The sequence below is a fragment of the Dendrobium catenatum genome, unplaced genomic scaffold (assembly GCF_001605985.2).
Source record: "Dendrobium catenatum unplaced genomic scaffold, ASM160598v2 fragScaff_scaffold_178, whole genome shotgun sequence".
NCBI lineage: Eukaryota > Viridiplantae > Streptophyta > Magnoliopsida > Asparagales > Orchidaceae > Dendrobium > Dendrobium catenatum.
The window spans coordinates 859,167-885,024 of NW_021318640.1; the positions used below are offsets into that span (position 1 = coordinate 859,167).

General features: G+C 37.1%; 1 protein-coding gene across 1 annotated transcript; it reads left to right on the forward strand.

Moving 5' to 3' along the window:
- The first annotated feature begins 859 nt into the window (after positions 1-859).
- Positions 860-25,858, forward strand: LOC110112191 (prolyl endopeptidase). Its single transcript, XM_020844323.2, has 13 exons — positions 860-966; positions 1,040-1,264; positions 1,350-1,569; positions 1,647-1,847; positions 1,950-2,020; positions 2,112-2,274; positions 16,666-17,259; positions 17,412-17,792; positions 17,918-17,993; positions 18,083-18,146; positions 23,109-23,241; positions 25,378-25,491; positions 25,581-25,858. Exons 1-13 carry the CDS (start codon positions 911-913, stop codon positions 25,644-25,646), a joined length of 2,364 nt encoding a protein of 787 aa, XP_020699982.1. The 5' UTR covers positions 860-910; the 3' UTR covers positions 25,647-25,858.

A 25,858-nucleotide genomic window follows, 5' to 3' on the forward strand; every position in this document is an offset into this window, starting at 1 on the left:
TAGCGCGTTAACGGCTGGTTCGACCAAAACTTGACCCATAAACCGATTTTGACACCCCTATTTGCTCTCCAGCTCCCGAATTCGCTCGATTGGACACTCACGAACTCAATCCCTCTCTAGCTCAGTGCCCTCTGCTTTTATTTAGTCCCACACCATGCAATGCAAGTTGACAACTTAATTTTGCTCTATAAAATGAAAAATATTGGGACTACATATGAAAGATGGGCGTGGCTCGTTCGTAGGCTTGAATTAAGCTTGAATATAGGCTCGTTAAAAGGCTTGAGGATGAACATGAACATGAGTTGAGCTCAAACAAGAGATTTTTATAGGAGCTTGAGCTTAAACAGGTATAAAAAAAAGCTCGAATTTTTTTGAGCCGAACTCGAACATGATCTTAGGAAATTAACTCTAGCTCAACCAAGTCAAAGCTTAGCTTGGCCCGGCCCAATTAATTTGTAGCCCTATTAATTTTATTTAAAGAAGTTGCAATTATTTATTTTTTAAAATTTATTAGAAATTATTAGATTTATTTTGAAAATAATATTATATATATAAATTTATAAATAAAATATTTTTTTTTTTAAATTCAACATATCAATATATCATTATAATTTATATCAAAATATTGAGATATAAGGGTCAAAAACGGGTCAATCTCGGGTTTTCGGGTCAAAAATGAGTTTTCGTGTCACTTTCGGGTCAATTTCAGGTTGGCGGGTCAACCCGAACCCGACCCGATTTTTAAAACGGGTTGATTTCATGAACCCGAACCCGACCCGTTTCGGGTTTGGGTTGACCCGAACCCGGATTTTTCCGGATCTGATTTGGGTCGGGTTTCGTGTCGTGTCAAAAATTGACACCCCTAACTCCGTCGGCCCGCCTGGCCGCTTAGCCGTGCCCCGCGCGCGCCATGATCTCATCTGCCCGTCACGCGCGCGACATCCTCCTCTGTTTCCCCTTCCTTAAATCCCGCCCAAGGCTTTTAAAACCGGACCGGACCGGCCGGTTCAACCGGACCGGTCCGGTTTTAAAAGCCTTGATCCCGCCACCCCCTCTCACGCTTTGCACACGTGCTAAGACCCGGTTTACCCATTTCTTCCTCCTCACAACGCCCGACTCCCTTCTCCTCCTTAATCGTTTCGTCGGCCGCCGACATGGGTTCCCTCTCCAACCCTCTCTCACCGCTGCACTACCCACTGGCACGCCGCGACTATTCCATCGTTGACGACTATCACGGGGTCCTCGTTTCCGACCCCTATCGCTGGTGCGTGTTATTCAAATGATCTCTTCCTTCTTCCTTCATAAATGAGACGGTTTTGGTCATGCTTTTTTGTTGCTGGTAAGCAAAGGCTGGAGAATCCAGATTCGGAGGAAACGAAGGCGTTCGTGGAGGTGGAGGCGGCGCTTACGGATTCGGTTCTGGCGGAGTGCGGGGAAAGGGAGCGACTGCGCGAGCAAATGACCAAGTTGTTCGACCACCCACGGTACGAAACTCCCTTCAAACGGGGTGGGAAGTATTTCTATTTCCACAACTCCGGCCTTCAGGCGCAGAGCGTTCTGTATGTCCAGGTATTGTAGAAATGATTTGATTCCGTCTTCAGCCCAGCTTATGTGCGAGGTTCTTGAGATTTGGATTTTGGTTGCAGAGCGATTTGGATTCGGAAGCAGAGGTTTTACTCGATCCGAGTGCACTCAGCCAGGATGGGACGGTGGCTCTTAGCACTGTTTCGATTAGCAGGGATGGAAAGTATTTGGCATACGGGCTTAGCTTGAGTGGGAGCGATTGGGTTACCATTAAAGTAATGCGGATCGCTGACAAGATGCCTGAGCCTGATACAATATCATGGGTAAGAGGAGAATTGACGTTTCGTTTTATTTACTATTTATTTTTATGTTTGAATCCTTGCTTTGATTGGGTTGAAAATGCTACTTGATTCTATTATTTGCAGGTTAAGTTTTCAAGCATTAGTTGGTCTCATGATGGGAATGGATTCTTCTATGGAAGATATCCGGCACCAAAGTTAGTAGAATTCGTGATTCGTGTTTTCATTTCTAATTTAGGTTTTGAAACTGACAGAACCCGTATTTAATTTGTTGATGTTGTCCAACAGGGAAGGGGGTGATGTAGATCCAGGGACAGAGACTGACATGAATCTTAACCATCAGCTATGCTACCATTTTTTGGGAACTGATCAGTCTGAGGATGTCTTGTGCTGGAAGGATCCTGAGAATCCCAAGTATTTTTTTGACACAATTGTTACTGAAGATGGGAAGGTATTATTGGAGCCTGATACTCTCTCACTACTTAAAAGAAATCTGTAGCAATTCCCTTATTTCGTTTCATTCCTTGGTATGCTTTTCTCCTGTTGCTTCAGCATTCATGATTTGTTGATTTTGATCGGTAATTGTCCATGCTTTTAATGATTTTTTTACACTGTATTTCATCGTATAACATGTTTGACAAGGTTTATAAAATTCCTCATAAAAAAAATACTTAGCTCATAAAAATAGTACTAGCTTATCATTTCTTATACTATTTCCCTAAATACATCTTCTGTGAACTGAATATTTGTCTAATTTGTTCTGCATGCGCTTTAGTTGGAAAGAGTATTCAAACATTGTTAGACATTATTAAGACTAACTTAATACTATTAAATTATTTGTATATATTAAAGGGTTATCTACACAGTAACTTAACCAATTGCTTTCAAGTGGCTTGTGCTTGTGCTTTTGAGTTATGAATTATGATAATGGAGAGACATCACTAGGATGAATTGCTCAAGTTAAGTTTTATTCATAAGATTTGATATATTAAGCTTATAACCTTCAATGCTATTAGGATAGAAGATGCAAATGCGGAATACCTTATTTAAATCTATGGATAAACGATAAGAGAAAAGAAAAACAAAACAATATAAGAGATCATGATATTTTTCAGTGGAAAACCCAATTGGGAAAAAGTCAATGGCCAATCCAAACCAAAGTGCACCAATGTACATTGTAATGGGATTAAAACTATGATTTCCCTGTTGAATTTCTTAGCAAATGGAGGATTACAGGCAAATTGTTCTTCACTAAGATGTTGATAACATGAAGAACTAACTGACAACTTTGATCAAACTTTCTTTGGACACATCTTGCTTGGACTTTGTTAAGACTTTGTCATGATATCTAGCTCATTTTTATCCAAATGGATTTTCAGCAGCTTCAAGATCTTCTAAAGCACATCCTAGATCCACTACTATCTAAACTCAATATACTTGGACTTCCAGTGGAAATTGATTTTTTTTTCCTAGGAAGATAACACTTTGACTGTCACAATTTAGTACAACAATTATATTTTAAATCATATTTTTCAAAGAACCTTTTTATCCATTACAAATACCTTCAACCTTTAATAATTGCAATATACTCTGTGTCAATGGTCGATAAGGCAACAAATTTCTGCAACTTGAGTTGCCATGATACAGCTCCCCCTCCAAAAGTTCACTAAATCTACATTAATGTATCCTTCTTGCACCAATCCAGCTTTTCAAAAGTACAAACTGAACATCGATATGTCTTGAAGATAGTGAAACGCCTACTTAATAGCTACCTCATGCTCTTTCATTAACTTTGCAAAGTAGCACTAATGGCACCAATTGCATGTGCAATGTTCAACCTCATACGAACCATAATAGGTATTTTATGTTGCAAAAGAGCAAGAGCTTTCTTCCCTTATTCCTTGTTTGAAGGACGTTGATAGGAATCCAGCTTGAAGTGGTTTTAAATGGAGTGGCGATGTTGACCTCTACAGCACATCGAAAAAAAAAAAATCAAATTAAAAATGCATTCTTTGTCATACCTATCAAAGCCCATACACAAATCCTGCTAAAATAGCTGCTCTAGTTGTATCTACAATGCCCCATGCCCTATAGCGCCGAACTGTCACTTCGTAGGATTTCCTGCTCACTTCGATCCGACTCCATACTCGTTGATAAAACGAGAGCCAATGGGCTTTCTGTCTCTTCTTTTCTTCCACACACGCGAAACTCCCGCATCCATCCCACAGCCGAACCCGTCGCTGCCTTCTGATTTCTCCAAGCATACAAACTGACGCCTCTTTCGACGCCATTCTTTTGTTGGATCGGACGAAGAAAGAAGGCAGGAGCTTGCTAGTTTAGAAGGTAGCATCTTTCTTACCTTTCGCACGCTTCTTCGGCCAAATCCTGTAGGTTTGTCAAGCAAAAAGAGAGAAAGAGACAGAGAGAGTTAGAGATTTCTCTCTAACCTAACCAAACTCCTCCTTCTCGTTCTCTTCTTGTAGCCAGAGCCAGGACCCAACCCTACCTCCTACGACCGTCTCCCCCATCCCGTCGCCTTAAGTGTCGAACCCCACCCAAATCGAAGCCTCACCTAGCCGATCCCTCCATAGCCGACCTCTTAAGACCCACAATCCAGTCTTCTGCTCTCCTCAAGCCTAAGAAGCTCCCATCCGACCCTGTCTAGCCGACGCCTCCTCTCTGCCCGATCTCCTTGTCTGGTTCGCAAAACATATCAAGCCCGAACCCTTTCTTATCCTCAGTCAAACCCAAGTGACCCCCATCCGAGAGAGAGAGGAAGACGAAAAAAAAGAGAGTAGAGCTTCCAAAAGAAAAAAAAATGATAGATTTAAAAAAAAAAGGAAAAATAATGTTGTCTCGATTTTTGTACCCTTCACCTGGCGGTCGCAAAGGTATAACCCCTCTAAACCCTGAAACTCTGAGAACCCACCTTTAACGTTTGCAGCACGATAAAATAACCACCTATACACGCTTTTGTTTGCGGGTAGGAGGAAGTGCTTCACGGTGCTCTCGACGAAGCGGATAATCACTTAAATCCCATTTTTACATTCGCGGCGCACCAGAAAATCGCCTATACACGCTTTTGTTGCGCGTGGTGGGATGAGAACCCGGTGTGACGCCTACGGCGATGCAGGGTTATTTATAAGTAGCCTTGAGCAGAGGAAAGCCAACAGCCTTTTAAAACAGGTGCCCTCAAAGACCCCATACACGTTTTTATTAGTGTGGTAGGAATGAAGACACGGTTGCAGTGTCCATGGACATCTATCATACACGTCTTTATTGTGCATGGTGGGAAGGCACAATTTCTCGTAGTTTATCCTGAACGGGGGGAGACTGTAACATTAGTTTTGCTCCAGTATCGTCCGGGCCGATCGTGGATCGTCCCGGGACGATCAGTTGAAGTTTTGTTACAAAATGTGTACAGAAGTTACAGGAAAGTTTTCCTCCCAGTATCGTCCGGGCCGATCGGGGATCGTCCCGGGACGATCAGAGGGACGAGACGATCAGAGCAATGCAAAAGACAGAGAGTAGGGGTTTTTATCGTCCGAGAAAATTAATTATCGTCCTGAGAAATCGTCCCAGAACAAAGTGATTTTGTTCAGATCGTCCTGACGATCGTGCGATCGGCCGGGCCGATCTCAAGTTTATTTAATGAAAATCAGCTCGTTTTGAATAGAGAGAAAATCAGATTTTTATAAAATATCATTTGAGGAGAGAGAAAGTCGAGGGCAAAAGAGAAAAAGTGGATTTTTGGGCTACGCCGGTCCGTTTCCGTCCGTCGAGACAGTTCAAGAAATTGGTGTACGCAAGGTAAGACACATTCTGCCTTTCTCAATTTTCAGAACGGTGAAGTTTGAACGATTTTTCTGTCCGGATTTCGTTTTCGTTAGCGAATTTCGTCCGTATTTTTCGATTGGTTCAGTTTTTACCGCGTAACTTTTGGTATGTTTCTGAGGTGCTGAGTGCGCACGTTTTAATTATTTTCTGGAGAATTTTGACCGGATAGTTTTGATTCGGCGGTTTTTTCTTTTTGACTGTAATTTCTGATGATGTCTAAATTGTCTGTGCAGTAGAATGAAAGTCTTATAATGTTGTTGTGAATGTTTGTGGTAATTTGGTAAATTTCTGAATCTGTGAATTGTGTAAAATTCGTATACTGTCGTTATGCCGCTGGATTTTTGTACGATTTCTGAAATTGTCTGGATTTGCTTTGAAATGACATGATATGACTGTATGCTATGAAAAGGGAGTTATAAGGGGTCAGGATCCTGTGAGATCCGTCTGTGTCAGGGAAATCTGAATGAGCTCTGAAATCTGAAAACAAGTTCTGTTCCGGATCCGATGATAAGTTCTGTTCTGGTGCCATGAGCATAAAGGGAGGCATAAGGGGCCAAAATTCGAGAGATTCTGTCAGTGTCTGGGAAGGGAGGCATAAGGGGCCAGAATCGTTGAGATTCTGTCAGAGTCAGGGAATATGTCCTGACTTTTGATATGTTCTGAATTGATATAATTTTGGATATCCGCACGATTTTGATATGATTTATGATTCTGATACGATTCTGTTCTGTTTTGATTTGACCTGATCTGTTTGATTCTGTTTTGATTCGATATACGAATCTGTTGATCTGATTTCTGTACGGATTTTTGTCTAATGTGTTTGATGTGAATTCTGAGGATTTTGATTGGAGGTTTGATGTCTTGCTGAGCTGTTGTAGCTCATCCTTGTTTTCTGCGTGGTTTTCAGGTTCTGGGAAAGGGAAGGAAGTCTTGGAGTAGGAGTTCAGAGTCTGATCTGTTATAGGTATTTTGTACTTTTGATTTTTGTACAGTCATGGCTTTTCTGTTCTGTTTTCTTTCTGTCTGAAAGCCATGAGCTGTATTTGTATATGATTCTTTTGAGGAAGAAAAAGATAGATGATCGGTTCCGCTGCATTTTGATGTTTATAATAGCTCTGTGTGTCTGTTTCTGTGGGTAAATGTTTGGAAGAAAGTTCTGAAACAAATTCCAAAGCCAGATCATGGAATCAGTTCAGTCAGTTTGAGTTTGGGCACGACCCGATGCGAGCGGGATCCGTCCCGGTCGGGTTGGGTCGTGACAGAGACGCCCTGTCGAAATTTGTACTTATGAGGGACTTTACTTGGCTTGAATTGAACAAAAACTACTTGGGACTTATGAGCTTAATTTGGATAGCAGCTAACTTGGAGCGAATGCAAAGGACCTTTACTCAATTCAAATAATAAATGAACTTAACTTGAACCTAAACTAGAATTTAAATGAACCCCAAAAAACTTGAACTTCAATTGAGTTTGAACTCAAGAAGACCACAAGGAACTCAAGCATGAACTAGACTTAAACAACAGAACAAAGAACTTGACTCAAACTGACTTGAGCTGAACTCAATCGAGTAACAATGGATGATTTTCTTTGAACTTGAATTGAACAACAAGGAGCTTGAACTTGAAAGTGATACAAGGGACTTGGTTGAACTACAAAAGACTACAGGGGGCCTGAACTGAAATTGAATGCAAAGAACTCGAACTGAAAGAACTACAGGGAACTTGCAAAATTTAGACTTGAATTGGGATCAACGATAAACCAAACTTGAACTCGAATTAAGATGACAACAAATTAAAAATACACTTCAAAATTAAAATCCTAATTGGTGAAATAACAAGATCCAAATTAACTGCGGAAGAACATATACAAAACTTGCAGTGAATAGGGAAGACTTGCAAACACTACTTGCTTATAAATAGTGATGAATTGTAGACAACATAATCAGACATCTTGCGAACTACATAGCAAGGGGCAGTGAGCATGGCAAGAGACTACAATCAACAATGGTCAACATACAACTGAATACATCGATCTTCTACGACATCAGACTGGTGTGTAGTGAACATGACAGTAGCATGTGGATGACAAGTGGATGCAACCAAGCAATGAAATTGAAGTCAATGATAGTCGGTAGAATGATCTTGCAAGAAAAATACATTAGTTATTATTACATCCATCGGATAACACTAACAAAGGGTTATATGTGGTGGAAGATATTACAATTTGCCCACAAGTGACCCTAGCAGAATCATCATACAACATCCTTAGTAGAATATAGAAAGAATTATGGATGAATACGAATGTCTACTAGTAATGATAAAGATCTACAATACATATAATCTCTCTACGAATACAGATGTATGTACAACATGCTTCCTGTGGGTAGATGTAGAAAGAATTCAGTAAATGCAGTATCCTGTTGTCAGTTTCAGTCGGCGAATGAATATATCTACCTGCAACAGCAGCGGATGTATTGTAGGGATCAAAGACCACAACAAAATGTATAAAGAATCCAACAAATGCAAATATCCACATACCTTTGTAGGAGACCCGTTGTGTACACGAAATGCCATTTATGAACAAAATGCCAGATGAATACAACAAATGTAAATGCCTACGGACCACTGAAAGAAACCAGTTGTGCACCTAATAAGCCACCCACAAGAAAGATACAAAGGAGTAGTAGCAAATGCCAACATCTATCATCAACAGTAGAAGATTCGTTAATGCACTACAACCCACCCGTAGAAAGTAATAAGCAGTGCATGACAGTCTACCTGCATGAAACAAACAGATAACCAGTACGACGTTACACCACTGGATCCGCAATCTCCATGCAAACGGACAGAAGATGTTTACATATATTTCAAAGTATCCCCTCACATGCATCGTAATTTGTATACACATAGATACACAAAAAGGGTAAATGTAATCAAACACCCGCATGGGCCCCGACAAGCGTGTTATAAGAACACACGTAATGTATAGGGATGCTGCGCGGGTCAATAAATTTGAACCCGATCCTCCTAAATAGATAAATAAGAGCCAACAAAGTTTAACAAATAATTATAAAATGCCCCCAAACACCTGCATGAGCCCTGGTGTGCGTGTTTTAGATACACACACGAAGTTTAGGGATGCTGCACAGAGGGATGCTGCACAGGTTAATAAATGAACGTAATTCGAGCCCGATCATTCTATATGGATAGATGAGAGTCGACACGGCTCGAACTATCAAACACATACCGTCAGGTAATGTTTTAAATTTACGTATTCGGGTATTGAGGCGTTTTTCGTTCATGAGGCGAGGCGTAAGCCTCAAAATCAAAAAATTGCATAAACAGAAAATGATAAATTTTGTATATAGTAATGAGTAAATAATATATAAAATATAAAAATGCACAATATATGAAGTGAAATCAAAATATCCAAATAATAAAACAACATGAAATATAGTTCAACTCAAACTCCATCTTTCCCAAATCACAGCATTCTTTTCATTAACATATAAGAGTTATTTTGAGCGATAACGGAACAAAATTTTATTGTAAGAGTTTTTTTGAGCGATATCGAGCGGTACTGGCTCGGTATTGAGCATGTACCTAGTGGTACCGATCATGTACTGCTCAGTACCGAGCATATACTTGCTCGGTACCAAGCGGTACTGGCTCGGTGCCGAGCACTTTCCTAGTGGTACTGAGCATGTACTGCTCAGTACCGAGCATAATTTTTAGAGGCGGACGCCTCTTAACAGTGAGGCGAGGCGCGCCTCAGTAAACTTGAGGCGTATGCCTCAAATCTTGAACTCATTGCGTAGGCTTTGAGGCTTAAATGGATGAAATTGTGCTGAGGCGCGCCTCTTATTGCGCAATTTTAAACCATGTTGTCAGGGTGTCTACCAAAATATATGTTTTATACATTCATATAAGGCCTTCAAGGCCTTCAATAAAGAAAATTCATTAATAAAGGTATAAAGCATATGAAACTTGATCACATATCAGCAAGTTGATAGGTCAACAAGGTTTAGTCAATGAATGACCCCATACACCCCGATGATGAACGTGTTGATTGAAGATCTCAACCAAAGGGGTTAATTTCAAATACTTCAAAATGCCCTCAAATTTTCACAAAATTCAAATATTTTTAAATGACCTCAAAGTCACCCCGATGATGGCCGTACTTAATGATAATCTCAACAAGAGGGATTAATTTCAAATATTTCAAAATGCCACTCAAACACTCACCAAGTCCAAAATCCAAAAATGTTTAAATTTTGAAATTAATCATCAATCACTTAAAGTAAAATTCATCTACCATCCACAACAATTTACTGGGGTGGACAAATTAAAATTTACTTCAGCTCATATAGAGCTAATGCCTAGTCGAAAGTATCACTAGGATACATTCTCAAATAATCTTATGTTAATAAGGACGTGGTACATGTTCTCTGACCGGTAGTTTTGTCGCTAAATGACACTGCGGGATAAACGGTTATGACCTGAGACCCTCTGAACCGAGTGATTTTGCCGCCTAATGGCACCACGAGATAGTGGTTATGGCTAGAGCCAATACGCTCCTTAGTGGCATCAAATTTTTGAGCTATGAATCAATAGGATATGATTGATATGACACAAAGCCTTCTGTTAGTTAAGGTGAATTCAAATTTGTCCCCTTAGACAAGCATTCCCCCCAAGTCTACAAAGTACCCGTGGATGCCAACAAGGATCCTTCTTTTAGGTTGGGTTGACTACTTCCTTTGATTAAGTAGACCAGGGGCCACGATGGCCCTGGATGACGGAATCATGGGATCTTGAACGGGTCTATCATCCATTTCCCTACCATCTGCTTTAAATGCAAGATGATGAAATTTCTAATTTTAAATATCAAACTTTTCATATTTTCAAATTCTCAAGCCCATACTGCTACTATACGCTTGATACTACGTATCCATAGATACAACATATCTGATTGACGACTAGCCTTAATCGAAAGTTCTCTCTCGTTATCGTGAGGGGTAATTAACTATATGGGCTTGCGCCTATAGGAAACTAGAACTCAGATCATAAAGTCCTTGCAAAATGAGGGCGAAATTTCTGGTTACTATCTTATCTACAAACAATATGCCTTCCCAAAATTTACCTCGAAACTTAATTCGTTACAACTCCCCTGAAGAAAAATAGCAACAAGCGGGTAGAGGCTCGGGCCGAATTTTTGAAGCACATAGGCGACAAGATTGGGTTTATTCACATTAAACCTCTTAAGCATATTCTTCATCTAAATCGTCTAAGATAGCCCTAATTTTATCATTCTTTTATGACGATAGATCTTCATGCTAAGAATTTGTGATGTAGAAATATATGCTTTAAAAAGATGAAATAAGAATTTGCACAATTTCTTGAATTAAGCACGTACGGTTACCACTATTAGCAATCAAAACGATGATAGAAAACAAAAGAGGGGTGCCTACATTTAGGCTAAGCCATATGTCAAATACTTGGAGATTCAAAACAAGTAGAAATTCAATCACATGCAAAGTAAATAGCTTTCAACAAAAATTCCTAATCTAACAATAAGATTAGGAGCAAATAAAGTGCACTCAATCCTACGTTTACTAAGCTTTGGCAACAGCGAAACAAAAGTCCTACGTTTACTAAGCTTAGGCAAAGGTGAAACTCGCCTCCTTATGAATCTCCATCACCTACAAGATTAGGGAGATTAGAAAAGTAAATAAAAATGGGAAGAAGTTCACCCAAAGGAATATGTTGAACAAAGCTCCAGTGTGGTGTTTATATGCTTGAGAGGAAGTAGATAGCAACATGCAACCTCTAGCTGCCTTGGGACAGCAGTTTGATGATCATTGGCGGGCGGGCAGCAAAGTATCTTTGGACTGGTTTCTCTAAATAGCAAAATGAAGCTCTTGGACAGCACACTATGACCTCTGGGTGGCAAGGCAACCAACAAAACAGTCCAAAATTTCTGGACAGCAATATTGGGTCTCCAAGGATGCAGGACGGCAAGTCAATAATGTTGGAAGATGTGGACGGCCAATTGGATTTTCCAAACAGCAGTTAAAGGTCTTCCAAGGGTGGAGGAAGTAAAGCTACAACTGAAATTTTCTAACTGCAGTCTTGGGAGGAAGAGGGATCCACGTTGTCAGGAGTTTGAAGAAAATTTAGTGGAGGAAATTCCACGTGAGGGTCTTGAGAGATTTCAGCCAGCCAAGGACTATGGGAGATATTTAATTCCCAAAGTAAAAGAATGAGTTTTGGAAAGATGTAGAGGTGAACACAGTAAGGGGAATTTCGGCCAGGTTCATATGAGGGGGTCTTGAGTACTTTCCAAGTGTGGCTAGGGGGAATAGGAAATAAATCTCTAGGATTTATTATAAGGTGGGGCCGGCGGCTTGATGATGAGGGAGGAGATTGAGGAGACATTCAATGCTTACTTAAATTAAGAAATTAAATTTGGAATGAAAGATTTCGTCCAATTTAATTTGAAATTTAAATAGGCTATAATTAGGAAGTTACCAAAAAATAGGATTATAATTTAGGTAACTATTTAAATTCAAATAGATTTGAATTTACTCATGAATAGAGTTACCTAAAATATAAAAGACTATTCTAAGAAAGGTTTCAATTAATTCCTCATGAATTTGAAATTCAAAGGGGTCTATATTTAGAAACTTTCCTAAAATAGTTTTCTTAAATAAGGAAAGAAAATCTCAAACTTAAAATATTTGAAATTTGAAATTGGATCTTTCCAAATCAAGATCATTTATTTATGGAAAGTATTCAAATAAAGATTTGAATTTTGGAGGGAGGGGAAAGAAGTTGAGGCCGGCGGCTATGGTGGGTGGCCATGGGAGGGGTGAGGGGAAAAGAGGTTGGGTGAAGGTGGAAGGGAGTTAGGTCTAACCAATGGAGAGGGGGAGTTGTGTGATGGCCGGCGACTTAAGCCAATGGGGAGGAGCTCTAGGCCGGCAGCTAGTTGAGGGAGGAAAGAGGGGAGAAAAAAAAATAGAGAAGGTAGAACCACGAATCCGGCCTTCTCCAAGGTTGGTGGGTGATCCGATTTTCACTCTCCTAAGGGTTTCTCCAAAGTTCTCTCCAAGAACTCTTAAACGCTCTCAAAACACACAAGTGCAAGAAGTTTCTTTTTCATAATAATCATTCATTGATTTTTCAAAGAGAACATAGGGCTATAAATAGCCAAGTACAAGGACTCAAGAAAAGAAAATGACAACAATGCCCTCAGGGCTTATATACGACCTCCCTTTAAGTAAGGGTAAAGACGGAAAAACAATTACAACATAATAATAAAAGACAAATAACAAAATAAAACAAATGCATATAATAACTCAAAAGTCATCGACGCAATCGTGGCCGTGGATCGACGACCCCGCCTTTGATTCATGCTCTGATGTCCTCATCAATTTGCTTTACCAGACATAAATCCTTCATAACAAAATTATTGCTAAGCTTCTTCAACTAGTCAATGTTGTTAGCGTCCTTGCCACTTATTACTATGTCATAGATATAGAATAAAAATATAATAAAATTATAATTATTGAATCTCTTAACAAAACATAATACCCAAAAGTGGCTCTATTATATTAATCTTTGAACATGAATGAGTCAAATTTCTTGTGCCACTATTGGATATCTTGCTTCTAAGCTCTTCTTCGAGCAATAAAAGCAAACTCTCGGGATCATCTTATCCAAGGTCAAGACATTTTGATGCATAAGCCTCACAGTAAAAAAAAAAAATTGTAAAGTCAAGTAAGAAGTAATATATTATCATTTTAACTTATTATTATATTAAATAATGAAGTTAATATTCTAATTTAGCAAGAAGTAACTGATTACACAAAGTAAAAGTGTAATGCAAACATCGATGTGATAAGACATTCAAAAGAGTATGAACTATAATAAAATAATTTAAAATATAATAATTAACAATAAATCTACTCTAAATTGATCTATGAGTTATCTTGCACCTCTATTAGTGGCAAAGATTATGAAGAATCTTTTCCACTATGCTCACTCCCATAATAAGATCGAACATTAATTCTATTATCAATTTGTTTTTTTGCGAATTGTTTTGCAGCATCGCCTTATTTATATATGTTTGGGTCTCTTCTTTCACTTCTTCAAGCACCTTGGCACATAGTGTAATATTTTTGTGCAAGTGAGAAAGGTGTTAATTCATCCTTGTAACACCACCTTAAACATTCTTATCATAATAGTTACACTTTTGATAAAATATGTTTTCTCATTCTATCTAATATCAACTTGTGCACTATGTTTTTTTACAAGATCTTTTTTATGTATGGTAGCACTTTTCCCCTTACCTCTTCAATGTCTCTTAGCTTAGGATGTGTGGCTTCTTTGGGTGAAACAATTAGACTGAGAAATAGAGAGCGCATGGTGGGTTAATAAGAAAAGAGATCTTTTTAAATACCTAATCCCAAAATATTTTAAGGCTCACACCTCGCAATGATTATTATGTTGAGGCGCGCTTCACATTTTTTGAGGCATATGCCTACATAAAAACCTTGAGGAGCATGCTTCAAGGCAAAAAATATCAAATTATGCTAAGACGGTGATGTAGGACTAAATGCGTGGGTTGATTTTCAGTAGGAACTTACACGCTTATTTCAAAGCAATCATAATTATCCAACTTCTAGCAATTTTAAATGAAAGATTGAAAACAATAAAGAGATGAGTATATTAGGCAATCAGTTATACGATAATCGTTAGGAGCACAAAATAATCAATTCAAATCATACTTTGCCATACATGAAAGTTTTCAGAAAATCCCTATGTTAACATTTAGACTAGTCACTATCTAAAATTCCTCACTCAACTCTTTAATAATTGATGAAAATGGAGAAATCTTACATAACCTAACACCACAATTAAGGGAAAACTTAGAAGAGATAAGATTTGGAGGAGAGTTCACCATTCTCAGGAGCCGGAGGTAAGTCACCACTGAACGGGAGGGTTTTGTTGGTCGATAGCGAGTGACGAGAAAGAAGAGGATCATCTATGCGTAGTCTTCAACAGATTGGTCTTTCTCAAAGTTGATGTCGCAAAAATGGTGACCGGAGGATGTCGATGAATCCTTGGTTGTCGAATATGAAACCGTGATCACGTTTTGGATTGACCATTTATGAGTAAGGAGGTTGAGAGAGATTTTGTTTCTTCTTCCTTAGGTGAAGTATCAAGCATAGGAGAAGAGGTGTAGGGAGGAGGGAGGAACTTGGGTGGTCGGCCAAGGCTAGCAGAGGGGCTGAATTTGATTTTAGATTTTGTGGATTAACTAGGGAGGGAAAGTAAATTCAAAAACTTAAATTTAATTTCAGATTTAATTGGTAGGTGGATTGGAGATTTGAAATTTGAATTTCTAATACAAAGAGGGAAAAGGAGGAGGGTAGGAGAGGGCGGTCCTTTTATGAAGGGGTTGATTAGGGTTCCAAAGGGGAAATGGAGATAATGTAGGAGAGAGAGGAGGGAGGGGCTGGCGGTTTGCTTGGGGGATTGGGGCTTTAAGTGGAGTTAATGCTTGCTCTATTTAGAATCCAGACATAGGAAAGGATGTTTTAAATCAAATCCTTTTAAAATTCAAAATAGACGTGATTTAAGGGACTTTTCTAAAACTGGGTTCCTTATTTAGGAAATAAAATTCAAATTCAAATTCAATTGAATATGAATTTAAATATTTTCCAAAGTTAAAAGGAGCTAAATTAGGAAGGGTTTTGAATACTAGATTTTGAAAATTTTAAGCCAAGGAAGGGTGTTGGCCGACAGCTTAGGGAGGAGGATTAGGGTTAGGGCCAGCGGCTAGGGTTAGGATTAGGAATTGAGATTTGGGCTGGCAAATGAAAAAGTACAATAATGGGGTGGGTAATCAAAAAATGAAAAAGGTACAATAATAAATCAAATACAAATAATATCTCAAAAATAGAGTGGTATAATCATGGTCGTAGATCATCGGCCTCTCCTATGGTAAACTCTCCATTGTCGGTTGAGACGGCCTTAAATTGCGCAATTAAATCATGATCTCACATATAACAGGAAATAGGTTTGACTCTTAGGCATACCCAATCCTCTATATATATGGCAGTAGAGCCGATAAGGTTTTTAATGCAACAAATATTTGAATGAACTTATACGATGTGCAAATCACATACCCAATTTTTGGCAAGCAAGAAAAGTTGATAAAATTCAAAACAATCAAATGAAATAAGCAAATGCTCTTATAATGGGTATCATCTATTGGTTATATATAGGTAAAAATTACTCTAGGTTTTCCATGATGTCATGAAGGTAGTGGCCTTGATATTTAAAAAAAAAGTGGCCTTTTTCTTCAATGGATTACAAGGTAAGTGTAAGAAGCAACAAATCTTCCAGTCCTCATGAAGATGCATTTATGAACATTCTATTGTCAGCTATGCAACAACATATTCACTTATGAACTTCAAAAGATAATTAGAAATTCATGCCATGCAATAAATTCAATTGCATGAACCATCCTCATAAAGTGAGATGAACCCAATAAATACAACAATTAATTTTTTTTTTTCTTATTTGACTCTTGTGTTTTTAGAATTTAACTTAGAAGCTAGCAATTAATATTCTAAAAATATCAGAATGTATTTTCTTTGATTGCATCAGGTGCATCCTTTTAGCCATGGCATCGTACAATTGAATTTGAGCTATCCTTGATTTATAATATTTTTATTCATCTCTCACTTGTTCAACAATTTGCCAGGCGGGAAAAAATTGGTTTTGGAGACCTGCTATTATTTTTCTATGTTTTACAGCTGCCATGAAAACAATCCTTAGGCTATTTTATTCCCTATTATGGTATGTTGCATTTAAGATTCATGTTCATTACACATAAATTGCCAATTTCAGTTTTATTGGAGATGTGCAATCTGATTCAATGATTATGAAATTCTTTTATGTTTTCTTGAGCTAATGGTACTGATTGGCATTGCAGTATGTTACTTTAGCTATCTGTGAAGGCTGCGATCCTGTAAATAAGTTATATTATTGCGATTTATCTACAGTTTCTGGTGGCCTTCATGTCTTGAAAGGAAGCAAAGATATGCTTCCATTTGTGAAGTTGGTTGACAATTTTGAAGCACGATACTATCTTGTTGCAAATAATGATACCGAATTCATATTTTTGACAAATAAAGAATCTCCGAGGTATAAATTAGTCCGTGTTGATCTCAATAAACCTGAAATATGGAGTGATGTTTTGCCAGAAGACCAAAACGATGTGCTAGAGTCAGCCTATGCTGTTAATGGGAACCAACTATTGGTATGTTATCTTAGTGATGTGAAGTACATATTGCAAATAAGAGACCTAAAAACTGGTCAATTGCTACATAATTTACCTATAGATATTGGAACAGTTACTGGGATCTCAGGAAAGCGCAAAGATGCTGAGATTTTCATTGGTTTTACTAGCTTTCTTTCACCAGGAATTATTTATAAGTGCAACTTGTCTTCTGAAGCTCCTGAAATGAAAGTATTCCGGGAGGTTTCTGTTCCTGGATTTAATCGAGATGATTTTCATGTTGAACAGGTAAACTTTGTATTATGTTTTTATCTATTATAAACTCACTATTTTGCCATCTTTTTCTATTTGTTGGAATAAAGATCCTCACCAACATTCAGATGTTAAGTCTACTTACTAAGGAAGTAGATAATTTATCTCTTTCGTTAATTGTTTATCAGGTTTTTGTTTCTAGTAAGGATGGAACCAAGATTCCAATGTTCATTGTTTCAAGAAAAGATATCATTCTAGATGGATCACATCCGACATTACTATATGGTTATGGCGGTTTCAACATTAGCCTAACACCCACTTTTACTGTGTGGCGGATTGTTCTAGCTAGAAATTTAGGTTTTGTATTCTGTATAGTAAATATTCGTGGTGGGGGCGAGTATGGCAAAGAATGGAATAAATCAGGATCTCTTTCAAAGAAACAAAATTGCTTTGATGACTTCATTGCCGCATCAGAATTCCTTATCTCTTCTGGTTATACCAATTCCGGAAGGCTATGCATTGAAGGTCGTAGCAATGGTGGACTTCTAATTGCTGCATGCATAAATCAGGTTCAGCATCTAGCACTGTTGTTTCTTTTGTATTTATATAATTTTAGTTAATAATGAATTTTCTCGCCTATCATCTACTAATTTATGTTTGTCTATATTAATTACTTGAACATTTTGCTCTGCAGCGGCCTGATCTTTTTGGTTGTGCCATTGCTCATGTTGGTGTCATGGACATGCTGCGGTTCCACAAATTCACAATAGGTTTGTCTATCGTTTTTATTACTATTATAGACCTTTTTTATTCATCATTTTTTTCTAATCTTATTGGTTAATGCCTTGCCATTATTCAGGTCATGCATGGACATCTGATTATGGTTGTTCAGATAAGAAGGATGAATTCCAATGGCTTTTTAAGTATGATTTTTTTCCTTTAATTGAGTGTGAAATTTTTGTTACTAATGCATGTGTATTTAATGGCGTTCTTTGGTTATCAAGCATCCCTTTTTGTGACTATTGTGAAATTTGTTAGTTTCTACAGATACATAAACAACACGACAAAATTAGTATAATGATCCATTTTCTCTGTCAATTCTATTAAGCTATTTCCATTTGGTATCTATGTTTGCATAGTCACATTGTGCATCAAATTCCTTTGTATGTAAGTAAATAATAGATTAGTAGACCATTTTAGGGCCACCAGGAGAAACCCTCCTCTTAACCAAGGATATAGCTTGCACTTTGCAGCTTTGATGAGTGTTAAAGCAATTGATGGCTAATTTGAAAATTTTCTTGTTTTACTGATTGATGAGGATGATTCTCTAGGTTGTCAGGAAGTTGACTCTTAATAAGACATAATGGAGAAAAATATTCATTTAGCTGACTCCATGTAGTAGGATAAAAGTTTGTTGTTGTTGTTGTACTGACTGATGAGAACTACTCTTTGGGTTGTCTAGATGTTGGTAGGCTAAATGAAAATTGGTTTATAAATTTTTGGGCAAACAAACTTTCTTCTTTTTTTTTTTACTCGTTAGGTGAAACCCATTTTTATCCCCCATCAATGCCTCCCTTCTTCTATTGTACACATAACCTTACCACAAGATTAAGAACTACAAGTAAAGCTTCTTTCATTTATGTTCTTTTCAAATTATGTATCATGTCAAGCCCACATAGTTATGTCATAATTACAAATTGATTATCATACTTTTAGCCAAGATTCTCTTTAAAGGAGTGTGTTGTCATTGCCCAAAACTTAGAACAGGAGGATTGACTAAATCCCTTGAGCGTGACATGCCGAGTGGAAGCCAAGAAGTCCTCTAGAACCATTCCTAAATAGGGTCACATGATATTGAAAGGTTGTGAAAGACTCTAGATAGGCAAAGAGTTTCCTAGAAGATTATAGATGCTCTAGAATGTTATAGGATGATGTATATATTTGGAGAGTAATCTAGGATACTCTAGAACTCCCTAGAATATTATGAAATTTTGTAAGTGTAAGAAATGATGTGGAGTATTCTAAAGAACTCAACATTCATGAATATTAGAGGGAACTTTAGATTGTTCTTAGGCATAGGGGGAGGGCTATAAATAGGATCCTTCCCTTTCATTTGGAATCAACTCCAAAAACTCTTCAAAACCCTACCAACCCCTCTTGTAAAAGTTCTCTTTTAATAGTGAAGTTTTCCCATTTACTTTCCCTCTCTCTAGCATTCTTTGCTCTCTTACTAAGCATTTTATGTTCCCCAACGGCTTTAAATTCTTGAGTAATGAATCAATAGGATATAATCGATAGGGCACAAGGCCCTTTATTAGCTAAGGCGGATTCAAATTTGTTCTTTTCGGGAAACATTCACCTTATGTCTACAAGGTACTCTTGGATGACGCAACATATGGTTGCTGAGAGCCTGAGAAAGATCCTTCGATCAGGTTAGGTCGACCAACCCCTCTGACTAAGTTGACTAGGGACCATGATGACCTGGGACGACGGAGCCATGGGATCTTGTTCGGGTTAATCGTCATTCCCCCCACCATCCCCTTCAATTGGAAGGTGGTGAATTTCTAAATTTAAATATTAAGATTCACATCTAAAGTTGCTGCTACTTTATGTTGGATACTATGTATCTATTCTAACAACTAGCCTTAATCAAAAGTTTTCTCTCATTATCTAGAGGGGTAATTAACTATAAGGGCTTGCGCCTATAAGAAACTTGAACTCATATCATAAAGGCCTCGTAAAATGAGGGCAATCTTTGGGTAGTATTTTATTTAAAACTAAATTTGTCTTTTGAAAATTACCTCGGAACTTAAACTTGTTAAAACTTTCTTTGCTGACAACTAAAAAGAAAGGGGCTGCAAAGAGGTCGAGGCGCGAATTTTCGGATCCCACATGTGGATGATATCTTCTTGACTGTGAATGATGAAAATGAGAAAGTGATTATAAGGAAATGACTTGCTAAGAAATTGATATCAAAGAACTTGGTAGATTGAAACATGTCTTAGGAATTGAAGTGGTCCATTCTAGTAGAGGAATCTTCATTTTATAATAGAAATACATTACTGATCTTCTTAAATAAACTAGTAAACGAGCTTGTAAGCCAACACTAACACTAGTAGAATCAAATCTCAAATTGGGGGAAGCTAAAGAGGATCCAAACATAAATAAGGGAGCTTATCAAAGACTTGTGGGGAAATTAATATACCTTTCCCACACCAGACCAGATTTGCCTTCGTTGTACGCTTGGTCGTCCAGTTCATGCATATTCAAAGCAAACTCACATGTAAGCAGTAGACAGAATATTGCACTGCCTCAAAGGGAATACAGGAAAGGGATTATCTTAAGAAGAGAATGTGGAATAACTCCATAAGGTTATACTGATATAAATTACACATGATCACTAGTAGATAGAAGATATACCTTATAATAGTGCTCACTCTTTGGAAGAAACCTATTTACTTGGAGTAAGAAATAGAATGTGGTGGCAAGGTCTAGTGCCAAGGCAGAGTTTAGAGCTATGGCCTTAGGAATATGTGAGCTACTATGGATTAAGATTATCCTTGAAGTTATAATAATTAAGTGGGAAGGATCCATATAGCTACAATGTGATAAAAATTCAACAAATCAATATAACTCACGATCCAAAGGAATTGATAACTATACATTTTTTAGACTAATTACCAAGATAGGAATAACAGATTCATTACTCCTAGCCATCCCTTGACCCTTTGATCCCATGCATGCTAGCATGGGGATTCATGGAAGACTCACCTGAAACACCCATCTAGATCACGCCGATCTCTTTCCAGATTTGGGTGGCTGATTTAGGAAGGATTATATTAGGGAAATTATGTATTATTCAATAATTATTTGTTTCCTTATTAAGATATATTATATAGATCTATAAAAAGAAATAACTTTGTGCAATAAAACTAAGTCTATTTCCCTCTCCAATTCTCAAAATTTAATAGATTATATTAGTAATTGGAGGTGGTGAAGTTGTTTATGTGGGGGCATATGATTCTCGTGACATTGGTACCCATTGCCCCCACTCTCGTATAGAAACAAGAGAGGAAAGTACATGGAAGGAGGGAAATGAATAATAGAAGAGGGAGTTAGAGATAGAAGAAGATGGAGAAAGAAAGAATTTGAGAGTGGCAAAGAGAGAGAGATGAGTAGAGAGTTAAAGAGAGACGGTGAATAGGAAATGGAGATAGTTGGAGATGACGAGGGAGAGAGTAAGAGATAGTGAGATGGTGATGAGAGTTAGAAATAAATGACGATGAGAGTTGGAGAGTGTCATGTTGTCGATGGCTGAGTTGTTGCTATGAGTGTAAATTTTAAAGTGATAATGAGAGAGTTAGTCGGCAGGGTCAAATGGCATTGAGTAGGCAATGTGTGCCCAAGCCATTTGCAATAGTGAAGAGTCTGCAATTTTTTGTGGGGGATGTCCTCTTCATTCCCTAGCCATAGGCATGCTAGGGTCAATTTGTAGTTTTGATGTATGAAGAGGGGATGAGTCGACAGAAGCGATGGTTTTGCAAATTTTTTTTAAAAAAATTAGGGTTGTAAGTTAACTAGTCCGCACAATGAGCAACTCAAATTTGGCTTCTTAATATTGGATGAAGTTAGTAATTAAATGAATTTGAACATTTTAAGAGACTTAAAGGCTAAATGAATGAAGCTGGAAAACTTTCGATTACAGTCCTATTTGCTCATGTCAAAGATCGCCTCTTTTTTGTTATTTTAGGTGAGAGGATTAGCAGCTGACGTTTATAATGAAGGAATGGGCAGATATGAGCAGGCCCAGGTGTGCATCCGTTAGATTTATGTGTGGGAGAAGGGATATGGTGTGCTGCAATAGATATTTAACTCATTTAGATGGGTGAAACTCCTAGATGTAGTTAAAAAAAGGGAATTAAACACTTTTTACTTGATTGGACCAAGTCATTTATTTGTTCAAGTGCACTCAAGCTTGGTTTAGATTCAGTTGAGTGAATTTGAATCCTCAATTTAAAGGCTTCAGTATAGCCGAGCTGAATAGACTTTGAGACTATAACACATGCCAGATTAATTCTTGAATGAACATATAGGCGTTAGTTCTTGTGATTGAATTAATCTTGAATTATTTCAAACAAATTTGAAAGAATTTGCAAATTCTTGAATGGAATTTGTTTGCCTAATTAGAAACTAATTTAGTGCGAGCATAATCAATGTAAATTTAAGCCAATTTACTGATAATTTTAGCATATAGAGTTGATGTTCCTCGAAGAATTTTTGGAGGTAAGCAAGGAGTATGAACTTTCGGTGATGTTTTTCGTAGTGAAAAAAAATTTAGTTATATTTATGCGTGTAGATCACTCAAATAGCATTGACTGCTAATTGCCCTGGTACTATATTAAGGTATTGAATATAATAGAACTTTGTGGAAATAATCATTTAAGAAAATTAACTCCTTTTTTTTTCTTTTTTTGCAAAACTAACTCCTTTCTATTGGAAAAATATCTTACAAAAGATGATGTGTTTTGCAAATGCAATTTGGTAAGTATGCAACCCAAATGAAAATATTTTGTATGTATTTTATTGCTTATGCATTATATTCAATGGCCTCACTCGTGTCAATCTCTGTAGAACTGCATAACCCTAAATGCTCTGAATAATTATATTGGCTTAAAACTTGCGTGATTCGACTTACAATTTGGTGATTAGCTTATAGATTGGCTAAAAACTTACATGGTTCAAATTATGGTTTGGTGATTAGCTCATGCTTAATCGTTACTCAGAAATCAAATATGAGTTTTCAGGTTGCTCAAAGCTTTGTGTTAGTTGGAAGTATATTGAACCTCCTCATTATGTCCAATTTTCTAATATATTTTTTGTTGCAGATACTCACCACTTCATAACGTGAAGAGACCATGGGAGACTTCTGATTCATCTTGTCAATATCCTCCGACCATGCTGTTGACAGCCGATCATGATGATCGTGTGGTGCCTCTGCACTCCTTAAAATTATTGGCAGTAAGTATCCATTCTTTAGAGTTGGGTTTCCTTTTCGATGTCATATTTTAATGTTTCTTAGCCAAAACTTTTCAAAAAATTCACACACCTAAGGATAAGCTTGCTGCTAAGTTTTGTATTCATGGTAACAGTTGTTTGTTCTAACTACATGATTTACTTAATGGCTTACTATGTGAATTCTCGTTTCACCTATTTTAAGAGTCCCATTTAATTAAGTATGGCTTGTTGCATTTGTGATAAGAAATACTTAGAGATCTTAAGTATTTCTATCAATAGAGATAAAATCATCGAACAATCTCACAAAATCTGAGAGAAAATCACACCAAATAGTAGTTTATATTGCAAGAAGCAAACTAACGGAAAGAAGAAATCAAAGCAAGATTCAATTGATCCTCAATTTGAGAGGAGGATCGATCTCTCCCAATCTCTAGATGATGAATCTAAAGCCCAAGACGCTAAGAAGAAGAACCCAAAAGAACTCAATAATCAAAACATAATCCTAACCCCCTAATTCTCTCATCCTACTTAAAGCATACAATTAATTAATCAAGCCAAATGACTAAGGAGCCCTTGCCGCCCCCTCCTTTCCCTCCCAAGAATTTGAATTTGAAGTTTTGGTGGACCCCACTCCTCTCCCTCTCTCTTTGTCGCCGCCCCTTTTGGAATAAACAAGGACCGATCCCCTATAGGGACCAGTTGTAATTGGACCTGTCAACCAAGGACCGGTCTAACAATTTGATACCGATTTTAATATGGGAGATATATGTTTGTCTCAACAAATACTAAGACTTTTAAAGACAATTCTTTATGAAGATTCAAAGCAATGCATTATTCATTAGAGCAAATTAAAGTAGTTTGCCACGTGATATAAAACTGATAGATCAGAAGTATCTGCATGGGACAAAATTTTAAGATAATTATTAAATTTAATATTAAATATTGAACACCATTTGATACTCCTTGGATACAAAAAAACAACAAATGAAAAATGAGAAAACTGCATAAATACTAAAAATAATGGCTGATTTTGGATTATAACTTCAATACGAAAAAATTAGATACATGTGATCTTCAATTCGAGAGGTAGATTGGCTCTCCCAAACAACTTAGACTGCACCAGGAAGTCCTCCAAAAAGAAAACTATAACAACTCCGAAATAAAATTCTTCATACAAAACATAACATAAACCCACTTGTAGCAAACAATAAACAACAAATATCAAAAGCCCTTCCCCCAATTCCCTCTCAAATTAGCCCTCAAATATGTCATCTTCAATTAGGAAACATCTTTTAATCTCCTCCAAATCAGCTCTCTTCCATTACGAAACATCTTTTAATCCCTTCCAAATTAGCCTCATAAACCTGCCATCTTTAATTAGGAAACATCTCATAATTGATCTCCTTCAAATCAGTCTTCTTTTCCCTAATTAATTCCCTCCTTAATTCCCTTCCTAACATAATGAATTATTGTTTTGTTGGGCCCCACAAGATGTGCCGAAATCTTTTTGGATTTGGTTCTAGGTTCCACCCCCTCCACTACTATTTTTAGCACGACTTGTTCGGAAAATAAAATACTTCTTTATTAATTGATCCTGGTGTTAGTATACTTGTAATCTTGTATATAGATAAGAAAAGAGCAATGGAAGAAAAATATAATAAAGAAGAATAACGTCAATAATTAGGATAAATTATTATAATAACCTATGTAGATTATTATTATTATAAATATTTAGCACATATGTATATATATATATATATATATAATATAGCTTTTATTATCATTTTTGTTTAAGTAACAACTTTCTCTTTGTGAAACCAACAAACAAACATGGTAGTTTACATGATGGACATGGTGCTCTTTTTCTAAATATCTAAGATTTTGTTTGGGGTAGTTTTTGGTCACTATGTTTTTATTACTTTCAAAAAACTTTCTATTAGAAAATAACTTTAGAAAACATTAAGAAAACTGTCCCAAAAAAAACCTAAATCTTTAGCAAGAACGCTTCATTTTTAATGCGAAAGAATAAATATTATGTTGCCACTTGACAATTACCTATATATAACTTTCTGATAATTTTTTTTTTCTCACCATATTATTTCAAATAATGAAATACTTTGTTTCCTCTAATGTCTGAAGACCATGCAATACATACTCTGCATGAGTCTGGAGAATAGTCCACAGAAGAATCCTATCATCGCTCGCATTGATCGCAAGGCTGGTCATGGAGCTGGTCGACCTACCCAAAAAATGGTTTGTATACTTGACCTCCTTCATATTGTTATGCCTCACGATTTTACTTGTGCTCTTTTTATTATGAATGACCTCTGATTTTATTATAGATTGATGAGGCTGCTGATCGATATGGCTTTGCTGCGAAGGTGATGGGAGTTTCTTGGAATGATTAGTTTTATTTGGAAGTTTATAAAGTAGTGTTGCATTGAACTGAAATTCTGGTGCGTCATCCGATTGCATTCTATCTAGTACATGAATAGTTTCTTCTTTTGAACAAAATCTGATTTCAGGCTGATGTACTCGTCAGCAAACTGCTTTCTGTTAATTATATTCGTGTGTTATATTTGCAAAGCTTAAATACTAGAAATAAACAATAAATTACTCT